Consider the following 16,652-nt stretch of genomic DNA (forward strand, 5'->3'; position numbering starts at 1 on the left):
CAATTTGCACTTGTTGAGTCACCCTTACCAATTGAATGTCTTTTACACACACAACATTGTTGCAACACATTCATTTCCCTCATTAGTCACTTGATTATGGTTTGGAATAGTATTGTTTGGTGGTGATCTCTACACCCCAAGACCTTCCTTCTTACTTACTCTTTATCTTAATGCATTTTAATTAATTCTTTTCTAGAAGTAATCAACCAACCCAATTCTCTTTTGCAATCATTTGGTACGCTAGAGTCGAAGTTGAAATTCCAACACGTATAATCCCTTGGGACGATCCCTACTCACTCTTGCTACGTTAGTAGTAGTGTTGGTAGTGGTTTTTATAAATTTAAATTTGACATAAAAGGCTTTTCTTAAACCACACATTCACTACATTCAGTTTGGCGTATTGGAACGGCCGTCGTCATTAAGCATATTCTATTTGGTAAGTGTTCTAAGATTTTTCAATGATGTAACTAATGTTTAAGATGTTACTAGATACTCCTAGAACCCTTAGAATCAGTTTTTATAAATCAACTGAATGGTAGAAATATGCCAGAGATGAAGCAGAGGGTCGGTGCCGAAGCAAAAAGGGGAACGGAGCTCTCAAATGAGGTGAGAGCCGGCTCCAGGAAGTTGGGAGCCGGCTCCCCCTTCATTGAGCCGGCTCCAAAGTGTTTTAGTGCCTGCTCAACTTGTCTAGAGCCGGCTCCACTTTTCTTTTACGTTATGTGGTTAGTTTTAAGGCACTGTTTGATATTTTTGGCACTGTTTGAGTTCAAATTAGACTTTCTGAACTGTGTTGAGTTAGGGAAAGGTTTTTAAAAATTAATTCATGGAGTTTTTAAGCCTTAGGGTGCATTAATTTAACTGTATGCTAATGTTTTAAACCGTAGGAAAATCTAAGGCAAGTCGCAGGCAGTTTACGGATTTAGCGGATCGAAAGGATTTAACTGTGCAAACTGTGTCTAAAAATTAAAAAAAGAGTTTGGAACATGGATTCCAAACATTATACCATGCTATCTTTAATAAATTAAGGTCTTAGTATTCATGAATTTAACCGTAGAAAAGTATATAACAGTACAGGCGGTTAACGGATGGAATGAGCTTAATTGCTAAAATTTGGGTCAGGATGAGTAGTTGCTAAATATAGTTTAGGTGTTGAATAATTTTTGTGTTTCCTTTATATCAGACCATAAATTATTTTTGGAAGATGTGGAATGTGGTGGCGCCTATACACAGAGGCAGAGTCCACAATGGAACCGAAATTAATTTTATAATATAATTTAAATTTTGTGAATTCCGAGGACGGAATTCCGTTTGTTAGGGGGGAAGAATGTAATACCCCTGATTTTGTAAGGGTTATAATTGGAATTTTAATATTTATTTTATTATTTTCATTATCTATTTAAATTATTTTTGGTATTTATGTGGCTAGGCGCTTAATTGTTTTATTTTTTGTTTCCATTTGATTTAAATTTAAATTTTGTATTTAATTGTAATGTTAATTAGGGTTTGAGTTTGGTACATCTCACGCCGACTAGAATTAATTTTTCCATCGTGGATTAGGATTTGGGTTTAGGGTTTCTTGGGGCTTATATATATATATACTGCTATGGTCTTCAAAGGGTGGAAACCTTATACACGTACAATATAATGGAGAGAGAACAGAGAGGGAACAGAGAGAGATGGTGGGGAAAACAGAGGATGAGACGAGGGTTTTGGCCAAGAATTAAGGCTGAACCAAGGAGAGGAGGAAGGGATGCTGCTCATGGGTTGAACCTAGGGCAACAATGGAGTGGATGATAGTCAAGAGGTCACCGGAAAGTCTGGACAGAGGACGGCAAACTAAAGTTACAGAGGCAAGTTCTATTCTGTCTCTCTCCCTTTGGCTTGTGTTCTGTGCATTCATAGCTGTTCTCTAGGATATTAAACGGATCATGCATGCTTTGAATATGATAAATTAATTATCTATAGGGGTTGAAATTAAACTGAAATTATTTTATTTTTAAGTTTGGTTTCACTATTAAATCTATACGCATGCTAAATCGGTAGCACGTTTAATCTCTGTATTTGTTTGCAACCATTGAATATAAAATAGTGGAGTGCTACTGGGGTTGTATAAAACTCATGGGGTCAGTTTTATCCTATTTAATTATGTGTTGCAATTTAATCTGTTTCAATTTGTGCTTATTGAGTTTCAGTGTTAGTCTTTAAGCATATTCTATTTGGTAAGTGTTCTAAGATTTTTCAATGATGCCCACTAGTGTAACTAATGTTTAAGATGTTACTAGATACTCCTAGAACCCTTAGAATAAGTTTTATAAATCAACTGAATGGTAGAAATATGCCAGAGATGAAGCAGAGGGTCGGTGTCGGAGCAAAAAGGGGAACGGAGCTCTCAAATGAGGTGAGAGCCGGCTCCAGGAAGTTGGGAGCCAGCTCCCCCTTCATTGAGCCGGCTCCAAGAGTATAGGAGCCGGCTCCAAAGTGTTTTGGAGCCTGCTCAACTTGTCTAGAGCCGGCTCCACTTTTCTTTTACGTTCTGTGGTTAGTTTTAAGGCACTGTTTGATATTTTTGGCACTGTTTGAGTTCAAATTAGACTTTCTGAACTGTGTTGAGTTAGGGAAAGGTTTTTAAAAATTAATTCATGGAGTTTTTAAGCCTTATGGTGGATTAATTTAACTGTATGCTAATGTTTTAAACCGTAGGAAAATCTAAGGCAAGTCGCAGGCAGTTTACGGATTTAGCGGATCGAAAGGATTTAACTGTGCAAACTGTGTCTAAAAATTAAAAAAAGAGTTGGAACATGGATTCCAAACATTATACCATGCTATCTTTAATAAATTAAGGTCTTAGTATTCATGAATTTAACCGTAGAAAAGTATATAACAGTACAGGCGGTTAACGGATGGAATGAGCTTAATTGCTTAAGTAAGCTTTAGCAATTTAACGAAATATTAGTATAATTATAAATCTTAATTTTTTGGTGGCATGCTAGGACCATTTAATTAACAAGTTTGGTCTATGTATAGTTTGGACATTATTGGTTAAGATATTAAATTCTTTTTTGCAATACATGGATGTAAGATTTGAATTACAATTGCTGTAATATTAAGCATTACACTGCAATTATTTGGGTTAGGATTTGGATTTAAATTGCTGAACCAGTACTTAGGCTTTATAAATCTAATTCAATGCTTGGCCTGGAATTAATTGAGGAATTATATTTATATTTTCTGTCAATTAACGGGATGGATGCTGGATTTTAACTTAATGAGTTACTAAACTTTGTCTCGTTTAATTACATGGATGGATTTGTTTTTGGATATTAATTGCTGAACTATTATTAATAGTCTGTAATTGTTACATGATCGTGGATTTAATTGCTGAATTATTATATGTTCTGTCAATTACATGGATATGGAGGATTGTATGAACCGGTATGGGACGGTGTCATACTAGGTTTGGACAGCACCAGTTGCTAAAGTCCTACTTATACTGGAATAAGGGTTCGGATGATTAAAACAGAATCCACCCTAAATACTTAAGTCGGTGCAGTTGAATAAGTTGAACGACTTACTGAATTTCTTATGGATGAATGTGAATGGATTTTAAATATATCATTATGTTACCGTGACAAGAGCATTAGTCTTAAAGTCAACGGTTAGGGTGCATGTATCACCTAGAATGGATAGGGGTTTAATTAAAACAATAAATTCTAATTTTATGTCGTGTCATGGCAACGAATCAGTTGAGCGGCATTACATTGGTTTGGATGGGAATTTATATATATAAATTATGGTACCGCGATTTGAGCTTGAGTCTCATAGTCGACGGTTAGGGTGCGTATATGCAGTAGGAGGCGTAGCTAGCTATGTTGGTTGAGGTATACCCTGTTAGGCTTAGGTAGTCATGCCCACTCAGGTGCGTATTGCATGTTACCTTCTATTCAGGTTGAGACCCTCAGCATAGTTGGTGAGAGTCCTGTAGTGTGAATATATGTTTATCTATTACGGATTATATAGATATGTTTGAGACGTCTAGGATGTATCTGCGTATCGGGTCTCTGTTTGGATTGTAGTTAGGATAGAACTTGTTCGTGGGCCTGACCCACTATTATTTTTCAGGTAACGGACGGTTCCAGGTCTTAGAGCTTGTTCGTGTCGAGCAGAGATGACTACTCATTCTACCGACGATGTAGGGGGTTCTTCATGGTTTAGCAGTGGACTTCTTTTTAGTTGTTCGCTTTCCAGTATTGGCTTTTGATTAGGGGTCCACCAGATGGATTCCCGAGTTGTATTATAATTGGAGAAGTTGGATGTAACAGACTAGTTCTTATTTATAAGATTTATTCTGAAGTTTTCAGTAAAGGATTTGCATTTAGTTTCTTTCCAGCGAATTTTATTTACTCATGTTTATCTTAATTATATTCTGTGTTCGATTATTGCTAATTTGTTTGATATCCTCGGGTAGTCGGGCGTGGGCCTGGCCAACCCGCATCCGGAAATTCGGGGGTATCACACATCACTTGCATAAACTAGTTTGTATAGAATTTCTCTATTTAAGTAAAAGTTGACGACATATGTCGAGTTTAATGATCGCCTTTGATTACAGAAGTCTAATAAGCAGCACATTAGATGAAACCACCAATTCACCGCATACAATATATTTAATCTAAATACATTTATTGCTGCTAATTTCTTTTTCCTTATCATCTTCCTTGTCCTTAAACTTAGACGAGCCATAACTGCATAAATTTAAACTTAATTATGAGATGCAATATTATAAACCTTAAATATAGATCAAAAAATAAGAATAAAAAGAAAATTATTCAACAACTAAAGCTAAAATTTAACAGAGGCTGCAAGTTCTAAGTAGTAAAAGCTCTAAGGCACTACTAAAATTTATTTATTTGATAGTACGTGCGCGCGCGCGTGCGTGCGCGCGTGCGCGTGTGTATTATGGGAGCACAAAGATAAACAGTATGTGATAGCAACAAATTTTCAAAAGAATTCTTCTCTATGTCAATTAAATAAGCAATTCTTACTCCAAACATTGTCAATGAAAGCCAAATTGCCTATACAGTATCTTATTCCACATAGAAATTGAATGATGATTTTGTCAAATTTGTATAATTTTAAAGTCAAACATAAACTAAAAAGAAACCACTCAATTTGCAACATATGTTAGGTTCGAGATGCTGCATTTGCCACATGGAAAGAGGCCAAACTGCCAGACAAATACTTGAAAACAAACACATAGATGTCATAGTGACAAACTTTTCAAATCTTTGCAGATCAATAATTATCAATAGCATCAATAACCTACAAGAACTTGCTGGAAGGAATGAATAAAGAATACATATATATTCTTTATAACCAGTAAAATAAAATACCATGCAAGGATATAATCAGGTAACAGATCAATTGAAAAGTTAAAAATAAAATATAGGCCAATACCAATAAAAGCTTGTCGGTTGTCTTTCCCATAGCAGAGAGAGCAATCACACGCCTCTCTTCTGGAAAGGAATCAATTTAAAGAATTTTGCTAATAAACCTCTCTACCGTCACAAAGATTAACCACTAGAGCACTGAAGTCGTAGGTCAATAGGCTAAACTGTTTTTTTATTTTATGTGATTATTAATTTTTATTTTATGTAATCGTTGCTTCATACGTAAATGTTCAAAGAGAGAAAGATGGAGAAATCACACAAATGATTCAACACAAATATACAAAAAAAAAAAAATAAATAAAAAAGTGATATACTCAGAAGATAAAGAGATTAATACATACTTATCAAAAATATATATATATTGAGATTAATACCTGCAATTTGGTTAAAGGTTCTGCAACTTTTTATCGGCAGCTCTGTGTATATTCGGAAGAGGGAGAAGGTGAAAGACCTTTACCACTTTTAATAAATAATCTCGAGAAATGTGAAAAATAGAATATGAAAGATTTTTGGTCTATGCGAAATATTTTTGCCTTATTAGAATATGATGAAGGATTTATTGGGAATATTACAAAAAACTTTAATCTTACTGTGGAATGGAATGGCCATTCCATAGGTTTAATAATGGAATGGATTTTCATTCCATTGGAATGGTCATTCCATTCCATTCTTGCACACCAAACAAACTAATGGTTGGAATGAGCATTCCATTCCATTCCATTCCTGCACACCAAACGTAGCATGAGTGTTCTTTTGTCAAACCTCAAGGGGTGTGTGATACCCCTCAATTCTAGAGTCACGGGTGATCAAGTCCGAGCACAGAATACAAGGGATATCAAACAATTAATATTTAAACAAGCATTTAAATACAAAAAGAATAATAAAGAATAAATAAATAATAAGCTGAAGGAAACTAAATAATAAATCCCTATTTTAAAATTCTCAAATAAATAATAATTAAAAATCCAATAATAAAATCCTCCAATCTTCGGATACTAGTAATTAATTAAACTACAACTCGGGAATCCATCCTGTGGACCCCTAATAATATCCTAACTGAAATAACTGAACCGAAATAAAAATAATAAGTAACTAATGAAGACGAGTCCTACGTATAGTCGGAAGAGTGAATGACTGTCTCTGCTTGGCACGAACAATCTCTAAGACTGGAACTGACGAACACCTGAAAAATAATAGTGGGTCAGGCCCACAAACAAGTTCTAATCTACTACATCCCAAACAGAGACCCGATACACGTACACATCCTAATTAATTCAATAATAACTAAATAGTCCATATGTAGATATATACACACTATAGGAACCTCACTAGACTATAGAGTTGTCTCAACCTGAATAGTAGGCAACATGCAAAACGCACATATAGTGGGCATGAGTACCTAGACCTACCAGAGTACACAACTACGCTATATCTAGCTACACATCCCTGGCAATATACGCACCCTAACCACTGATCCTGAGACTCAAGCTCATATCATGGTGTATAATTATATATTTAAAATCCGTCCTATCCATCCATCAAAAATAAACTATCCAATTATTATTTTAATAATATGTCATCCAACTATTCCGTTGACCTGACACGAATAAGTATGACTTAACATTATGGTTAATCCGTTCCCTTATTAAAAATAGGTAAGACTTAACTTTTAAGTTAATCTGTCCCTAATATGCCCCCATCCCATAATGGTGTATTAATCCACATCATAACCAAAGAGAAGTTTCCAATCCAAAGATAATGTAAATAATATTTACATATAAACATTATATTAATCATATATACATTCTTTGCATTTACTTGAGCAAAAATATCAATTCTAAGTATCATGCATTTAATTATTCATTACACGAAATTAAAATGCATCTCAACTAAATTGTACATCTCCATATTTTGATTAAATTAATTTAAATCTAAGCAATAGATTAAAATAATTTAATCCAGCAATATCTAATTAATTTATTCTTTCAAAATTAATTAAATTCCATCCTTAGCATGTAAACTTATTTCATGCATACCAATTTAAATTAAATAAATATTTAATTCAAATCCATTAATCAAAACTAACAAATATTAATTTAATATTCTAACATTAAATAGATTACTATTAAAAATATTTAATGCAAAAACTATTTAATCAAAACAAAATAAATTAATCATAATACCAATCATTATACTAATCATTATATCCATAATAGTACCAATCATTATATCATGGCATTATATAACAATCTGGTTTTTTTTTTTTTTTTTTAAAGGAATTGTCAAGACTTTCTCGATCGGCGTGCCCAATTCATGAAAGAACAAATTACAGTTTACGAATTGCTACAAACCCAGTTTCATGCCACTTTTTTAGCTCACCTCGTTCGGCGTGCATAGCTTGTAAAAAAATACTAATTTTGACTTTACTTACATGCATATAACTGATGCATGGAAAAATAAAATAAAATAAAAACCAAATATAATTCATGCTAACACAAGTCATGTAAAAAAAATATATATATAAAATAAATTAAATTAAACCCAAGGCCACCAACAGTGTAGGCAAAAGAAAACAAATAATTAAAACCTATGAACTGAAATTTCAACATAAATCTATGTAATTAGATCCAATTAATTTATTTAAAGAACCTAGAATTAATCTAGCATGCATAGGGTATGAATCAAAGGAGAAGAGAAGAATTAAAACTTGCCTTTAGGGATTTGATAAAAACCCTAGCCTCCTTCTTCCTTTTTCTCTTCATTCCTCTTCCTTCTTTCTCTCTCTAAAATATAGTACGTAATATATTTTCTAACCTCTTTCATAACTCTATAGTTATATATTTATAGGCAATTAAAATAATCCTAATCCTTTTCCCTTTCCAAGACAAACTAAAATGAAATAAAAATAAAATAAAATAAAATTTAAATACTAAGAAGGTAACTAAATATATGTTACGTATAATCTATGTGTACCCCTTTTTATATATAATATATACATATATATCAGATTATTATTAAAGGGACTTTCCTTACATATATATATATATATTTATTTATTTATTAAATATACATATACATGGGTAATTATTCGTACCCATTAAACCCCTTATCCAAGTAGTCTATGGAGCCCAATTGATTGGTCAATTACTATTATCCATATCCAATTCCTTAAAAATATAAAAATAAAATAAATAAAATAAAAATAAAACTAAAACAATTAAATTCCTAAATAAATACACATCATCACATTCAATTCAATTTAAACAAATAATTAAATGCAATTAAAACTATTAAAATAATACCGAGACTATCCTTTTTAAATTAGGGGTATTACAGGGTGTGGCTGTACTTTATCCAAAAAATTAATTTTTGGTAAAAAGTAAATATAAAATTTTGATTTTATTCTTTTTATTTTTAGTTTGGGGATGGATGGATAAAGTGAAATTTCGTATTTGCCCATTACTTGCTATTTTGCCCCTTTTATTTGTGAAATTACATTGACCTCCCCCCCATAAGAGAAGATGGCTAAAGTGAAATTACGAATTTGCCCATTGGTAACTAACTTTTTCCTTCTCTGACTCTTTCTCTCTCCCCTCTCACCACCACCCAGGGTCGGGCCCTGGCCCAAAGCGGTCTCTTAAGGCCTCCAAATTTGGGGGCCCTCAAAATTTGAACATGGCTAAAAATAAAAACCTACATATTTGCCCAGGTACAACAAGTTTATAATTGATTTTTGGCTAAACTCACTCTTCTTGCTTGCCTTTTATTTTGGAAGGTCTCAAATTTGAACATGAAAATAATAATAATAATAATAAACCCTACATATTGGGCCAGTTTTAAGAAGCTTACAATTGGTTTTTTGGCCCACTCACTCTTCTTGCTTACCTTTTATTTTTGAGGGGCCTCAAAATTTGAACATGGGCCAAAAAAAAATTAACGCCTACATATTGGCCCAGTTGTAACAAGTTTACAATTGATTTTTTGGCCCACTCACTTTCTTTCTTACCTTTTCTTGTCACGAAATGGGAGCATAACACACACACGCTTCCCCCATAACGTTTTTTTCCTCTCTTTTATCCGATCACTCCACACACTCTCTCTCATTGATTGTGAATCTCGACCCAAATCTTTTGCCCTCAAATCTTATTCACACCAAAAACCACTAAGTTTGTTGTTTTCTTTGAAGAAATTTGAATTTATAGATAGGTTGGTGATTTTTGGGGACCTTAATTTTTATTCCCTCTATAGTATTTAATTGATATATTAATGCTTCTAATTGTTGGCCTTTTATGAAAATCCAAATTTTTTGACTAATTGATTTTGATATATGATTTTAGTTTTTTTTCTTGTACAAGTAAATTAATTATTTAGTATTTTATATCATTACGTGATTATAAAATTTCGTTCTTCTTCGAATAATGAGTTATCCAGAGGTCGAGAATTTGACGAGGAAATGTTATCGTTGTCGAAACTTAGAAATCAAATCCTAAGCTCATGAATTTCACAATCACGATACACCAACTCCATCTAATTATTCTTGTTTTTCTTCTTCTTCTAGCTTGCTCTATTTGATTTTTTTTTTCTAATAATATTAAATATGTACATTGCATGGGCGTACACAGTTATTTGTTGGTGCTGATAAATTTATATTTATTAGTTAGTTGTCTTATGCACATTGCACAAACACACAATTATTTGTCGGTATAAGTTATAATTATTAGTTAGATGTCTTATGTACACTGCACATAGGCACATTTTTAAGATATGAAAAGTCATCAAATACAATGAAATATATATATATATATATATATATATATATATATATATAAATGTGTTGTGTTATTATTAATTTATAAAATAACCACTTGCAATAAAACGAATCATTGTGGGATAGCACGATAGAGAGGGTGTCGAACCCACAGGGAGATGAGTATTTATGTTCTGCCTTTAATTAATCTCTATCGGTTTACAAATAACTGGTTGAATTGTTGGATTGGTTGTCACGGTTATAAATTGAAATTAAACTAAAGTGATCAGAGAGAGAAAGGTCTAAGGGCTTTGACTTCACCACAACCTTCATACTATGGTTAATTGTTTCAACTCTGGAGATTTAACAAATTATATTTTAAATAAGTTGAACTCAATAACATTCATTCAATTCAGGTTTTAAAGAAAGATATTTTATAAAATTCAGTTAACTATAACATACCTGCAGTTAGCATGACACCGTCATTTCTAATTGGCTTAAAATAAATAAAAATGCATTTCTAAAACTCCTGATTCAAGAAAATAACTTAAACGACCCTCGGGGTTCGCGTGGCATGCAAAACGAAACACGAAAAATAATTTAAACAAAAATTCAAAAGAAATTCAGAAAAATCCGGGACGTTACATGTTAAGAACAAAATATATATATGTGTGTGTGTGTGTGTGTGTGTGTGTGTATTGCATATTTGAGCTCCTAAATATACGTATGTTAAGGCCTAAAGTGATACTTCTATTAATTGTTAGACTGATTTATGTTTGATGTGTGTTTATATGTACTTTCCCATAGAAATGGTTAAAACCGGGACTTTATGATAAAAAGACTGATATCGAAGCTTACAGAGTCGTTGCTGGTCATTCAGAGCAAGCCGAGAGCTAAAATGGTGAAGTTTGGAAGAATTCAGGATCCAAAACTCGAGCCCAAGTCTTGAGGCTCAAGCCCTGCAAGTAAAAGAAAAAAAGTCAACAAGGCATTAAAGCACAAGCCTTATACCTCCAGAGCTTGAGCCTTAACTCGGGGTACTCGAGCCTTGACCCTCAAGCTCGAGCACAAGGCGTCGCAATTTGAATAGTTAATTTAATGAAAAACTAAGCTCCCAGATCGAACTGGCTGAGATCGATCAAACTGAGGCTGGATAGATCCAACTGGCTGAGCTTTTTGGAAAAAGACAAATCCGAGATATTTTGGGAGATATTTTTGGGAAAAGGACAAAAGGTGGTTAGTGGGTCGACAGTTATGGATAGGATCAATCATTTGAATAAGGACAAAAGTGTTCGATCGATCGAAGGATGGTGTTGGATCGATCGAACTTTTGGAACTTTATGCTTTTTGGTCAAGGCTTGAATCTATCTTGAAGTGCTGAGATCGATCATTGTTCGATCGATCGAACCTTGACTTTGGATCGATCGAACTTGCTGTTTTGCTTCTTTCTTCCTCCACTTTGCTCCTTTCTTTGTTTAATCTCAGAATTGCTTCAATTAAGCTTTTATTTGGCTGAGTTAGCTTATTTTTGGGATAAGTGGCTGAAAATGAAAATAATACGAGATCAATCTAAAACGGTAAAGTAAGATAGATAAAGGTACTAGAATGCCTAAGCTTAAAGGGTTTAAATACGCACTTTTTAATACTCATCACGCCCCCGTTGCCATCCCTGTATAATACGCCTCATTTAGGGGTGAACATTGGGAAGGACAGGGCACTTAATAATTACTGTACAATTATGAAAGCCTGACATGATTTGAACTCAAGCCTATACAATACTAGCCAGCCAAGGCCCAAACTATAGGACGTACTAACTGAAGCCAAGCCCACCCATATGACTATAATTTATTCTAAATAATACTCATATATACTCATAAAATAATCTTTTTTACATTCAATTTTGTCCTCCTTGAATGAAAAGACAAATAGCGAATTGAAAATTTGAAATTAATTGTCCCTTCGCAGGACATTAAATAATTGAAATTAATTGGATTCTAATTTGCTTTAGAAACTATTAGGGGTGAGCAAATAATTTATATATATACGAATACGATTCGATTTGATCCAATTCAATCAGCACATTATATTTATATGTTAGTGTGACATATTAAAAATAGTTAAAAAAATTAAATAGGTAAATCAACATTTCAATGTGTCAATTGATAAGTCATTCATAAGTCAATGAGCAATAAGGTATTTTTATCTTCTGTCAAAGATAGTTGGGGTGATTGTTTAATTTTGTAAACTTAAGAGTATCGTCCAAACAGTGTTGCAATTTACCCTAATAATGATATCTAACATAAAAATAAAAAACTTAGGGATTCTTTTTATTAAACTTAGGGGGTCTTATCTCAATTTTTCTTAGAGCTAGGCTTTAATTTATAATTTATAAGACTAATCAATGTCTCAATGGAATGTGAGTTTGACCCGCCCTTGACTCCACTTGCTTCTGACCCCCCATGTGCCGTTTTACGACCTCTTTCTATCAATAGGTCGGTTGCAAAACTGATGGGCTAAGCCCACTCACGTTGGGCTGGTTAATTTTTATTTATTTTTTATCTAAGCGCGTGAAACAGATTGGTGTATATTTACCATCATTCCATCGTCCAAATTCTATATGTTCCTTCGTGCCGAAGGATTTGGAAATATTTCTTCTAGTCATTACGATCACAACAATCTGCTTCGACACTCCGCGCAGCCTCCGCTATCGCCTCAGGTGACAAGATCTGCTTAGTAATACACACACACACACACACACACACACACACACATACTTTCTGTGTCATATATTCTCATTGTAGATTGATAGTAATTTTTTGAACAATTCCTCAGTGGGTGTTCAAAGTTTTTACGAAGTTGAAGACTTGGCTAAAGGGTTTTTGGTTACACAATGAAACAAAGACGACTGAACTCCAAATTTGCACTTAGGAAGGTAAATATATTTTTCCCTTTAAGCAATTTGAAATTTTTTTTGAATCTTTTCCATATAATAATAATCATAAAGCTTTCTTTTTTCTTAATCGTCAATTTCTCCGCTAAATTATTATGTGTGATGAATTATTGTGTGTTTGCGTGGTTGTTTTCTCCTTATTCGTTTTACCTAATTTATCATGTCTGTGTTCAATTCAATTTTATTAATTTATACTGACTGTCCTCACTATGTTATGTGGTTTGCAATAATCAGTGTAAAGAGAGGAGTTGTTTTCTCCTTATTTGTTATCACCTAATTTCTCATGTTTGTGGTCAATTCAATTTTATTAATTTATACTAATTATCCTCACTATGTTATTTGGTTTGCAATAATCAGTGTAAAGGGAGGAGTAATCACTCTGAAGATCGGATCAGTCAGTTGCCGGATGAAATTCTTATTTGCATCCTCTCTTGCTTGCCAATGAAAGAGGCGGCAAGAACTAGTGTAGTCTCAAGTAGATGGAAAGAGTTGTGGACATATACAACTGGTACTTTTAATTTTGAGGCTTTGAAGTTATTGCGGAAACTTCGAAGGAAAGGAAATTGGAAAATATTAGGGGTGGAGAGGGCTAACTATATAAGTTGGGTGAATCGGGTCTTGAACTCACACAAGGGTGCAACCCTGGATGAATTCAGAATTCACTTTGATTTGGATTCTAGTTCTACATCTGATATTGATAATTGGGTTCACTTTGCAATGGAGAAGAGAGTTCAAAGGCTTGAGTTGAATCTTAAACGATTACATAGTAATATTCCGGAAGGGCATTACAATTTATCATCTATGCGGTCCCTGGATTTTTCGAGACTTGAATCACTAACTGCAATCCGTTTCACGTATGTGGATGTGACTGCAGAATGCCTTGAATGTTTTTTATCAAGCTGTCCATTTCTTGAAGAAGTATCTGTTGATAACTCGGCTTGTCTAGTCAATGTTAAAGTTTATGGTCAATCGCTCAAGCATTTGAAAATAGCGTACTGTTGGTTTTTGGAAGACATTGAGATTTCTGCGAAAAGTCTGGTGTCACTTGAATATTTTGGTCACCAAATAAACTTGTGTTTCAAGAGTGCATGCCATCTTTCTAAACTAAACCTGGGGGGTCAGTTTTGCAAGTTTATGAAATTTTCCCAGTTTTCAAGCTATACCTCTCAGCTGCAGACACTTGTATTGAAGTTGGATTACGAGGTTAGTATCTAACTTACCTCTCTTTTGTGCCTTCTCTTATTCTTCAAGGTTTTCTGACACATTTCGTTATTTGGACTCTTCAGGTATTTGATAACTTCCCCAAATTTCCTGAATTAAGGAATCTAAAGCATTTGACATTGAAGGTGTATCCATACCGTATCAGGAGCTTCCTTCCTTGCATTTCTCTCATAGAGGCAGCTCCTTGTTTGTATAGATTTTGTCTCGAGGTTAGTGCTCTTACCTTCTGGTTTACAATATGTGCATCATATTCTATCCTGGAATCTTATGTTTTATGTTATTTTAGGTGATTACTAAGTAATTTTAACTTGTAATGGCATTCATACTACATCATCGCTCTCTTTTTCTTTTTTCCCTCTAGATATGTATGATTTGCTTTACAAAATTTCTGAGACCTATAGATAAGATTCATATCTTACATAAATTTACCTAATATCAAAAGAATTTGAGAACAGTGGTGCACTGTGCATCTAGTTTGTTTTCATTGATTTTGTAGCTTAGGCTTAGCATCGGCCATTGGAGGTGTTTTTTAATATATATATATATATGTGTGTGTGTGTGTGTGTGTGTATATTTTAAAATTTGATGAGAAGACAATATATTCCTACATTGCCTTCCAATTTCTATTATTTTGATGTTCAATGTTAATCTGCATCTCTCTCCTTCAAGGAAAGTTTGTGAAAAAATTCTTTATTTCTTTGCCTCATACGTGTGAATTAATGATTACCAATGTGTGATGTATGAACTAGATGCTATTATAGAGGCAATAAGTTATACATCAGCTCTTAGATGGAACCGATGTTAGAGGTATTAATACATAAGATGACAGTCCTTTGTGGACTAGGCTACTTAAAAGAAGATGTTAACTTTCAGTAGACTAATACTTTTGATTCATTTTGTTTGTGGCTAATAGATTAAGTGCATTGATTTAGGTCTTAGCTTTAACCAGTTTGATCATCATTCCATTTTCATTGTTTGGAATCAAAAGTCAATTTCATTGTTCTAACAAAATTGAATTAATAATCGGACCATTGGTGTGGCAGGTTTTTTATGGGAATATTGATTGTCCTGGCCGCTACTCTTTGCAAGGGAAGGTGGTACAAGGAAGGGCTGAGAAACGTCTGCTCAAATGTCCCAATGTGGTAGAATTGGTTGGATTTACTGGCTGTGAGGTTGATGTTGAGCTCGCCATGTACTTATTTGAGAATTTTGTCTCGCTAGAGAAGATAAATATTGATACACGCCCACCGTATTTGATAGGAGCTGAAAATGAGAATGTGGAAGATGAGAATCGACTAGCGGCGAAAATGTGTGCTATGGGACTGCAATCAAAATTACCTCGAGGGGTTGAACTAATGATAATATGAAGATTTTGTGGAGGGCTGCCCATGTAACATTAGATGGCAATTTGTGCTTTGTAATATTTAATTAAAGATGTAATGCTACAATGTCTGGGTTTAAAATAGAGGACAGGCCCCTCTTTTAACTGTTGTGATGTTGTATGGTGGAAAAATGATGAGAAGTTGTTATAACTTGTATATCATGTGTAATAAAGTATTTGAAAAATCATTTTTCATTTAAATAGGTAAGCAACTCGCACACTTTGTGTTCCAAGTGTGACTTGAAGCCCTCAGCCTTGAAGAGATACCACCCAAGTTAGGATCTGGTGGTGTAAGAATATAATTTTTCACAGTTGCAGCATTTTTCTATTTGCATTATGATTTTCCATTCCCATTTGTCTTACAGGTTCATGGAGATGGTTTGATGATTCTATGTTGGATTGCTATGAACCTTTGTCAAAGGTTAAAATTGGAGGCATTTCATTCTGGCAAACTTGCTAAATTTGAAGCTTTTCGGACAAATGAAAACACTATTCGATGATTTATGATTGGTAGAAATAAACAGGGACAAATAGGACACAGTTTTTCTAGTTCGTGTGCTACTAACCTTTTAATATTGGTAGAAATTTCGATACAAGGAAGAATGTGAATGCTAAGGTCTATGGACAAGGATAAGTAGTGTTGTTGGGTTGTCCCTTTCGTACATGCTGTGCAATTTTGACACTCTCTATCTCCTTGCATAAAAAAACTAAACAAATACTTTGGTGGTAGTCCATTGTCACTCTACATTAATTTTCTTAAAAGGAAAACAGTAGTTATTACAACAATATTTATGTTTCTTGTGATTTTAAGTCTAAGGCCTATTTTTAGCATAATGAGAGTTAATTCTCGAGAAGAGATCGTAGTGGTTGAAATCGATCTGTTCTTTTTTTTTTTTTTTTCTTGAA

The 16,652-nt window shown here is 33.7% G+C and overlaps 1 protein-coding gene across 1 annotated transcript; it reads left to right on the top strand.

Annotated features, from left to right (window-relative positions):
* The first annotated feature begins 12,790 nt into the window (after positions 1 to 12,790).
* LOC132268750 (F-box/FBD/LRR-repeat protein At5g22660-like) lies at positions 12,791 to 15,947 on the top strand. The gene is made up of 5 exons (XM_059769567.1): positions 12,791 to 12,910; positions 13,027 to 13,126; positions 13,502 to 14,347; positions 14,431 to 14,574; positions 15,409 to 15,947. The coding sequence occupies exons 2-5, from the start codon at positions 13,085 to 13,087 to the stop codon at positions 15,730 to 15,732; spliced, it is 1,356 nt and encodes a 451-aa protein (XP_059625550.1). The 5' UTR covers positions 12,791 to 12,910; positions 13,027 to 13,084; the 3' UTR covers positions 15,733 to 15,947.
* The last annotated feature ends 705 nt before the right edge of the window (positions 15,948 to 16,652 follow it).

The sequence above is a fragment of the Cornus florida genome, unplaced genomic scaffold (genome assembly GCF_030987335.1).
Source record: "Cornus florida cultivar Cherokee Brave unplaced genomic scaffold, ASM3098733v1 CherokeeBrave_3.0.0_Hap2_Chr08, whole genome shotgun sequence".
Taxonomy (NCBI): Eukaryota; Viridiplantae; Streptophyta; class Magnoliopsida; order Cornales; family Cornaceae; genus Cornus; species Cornus florida.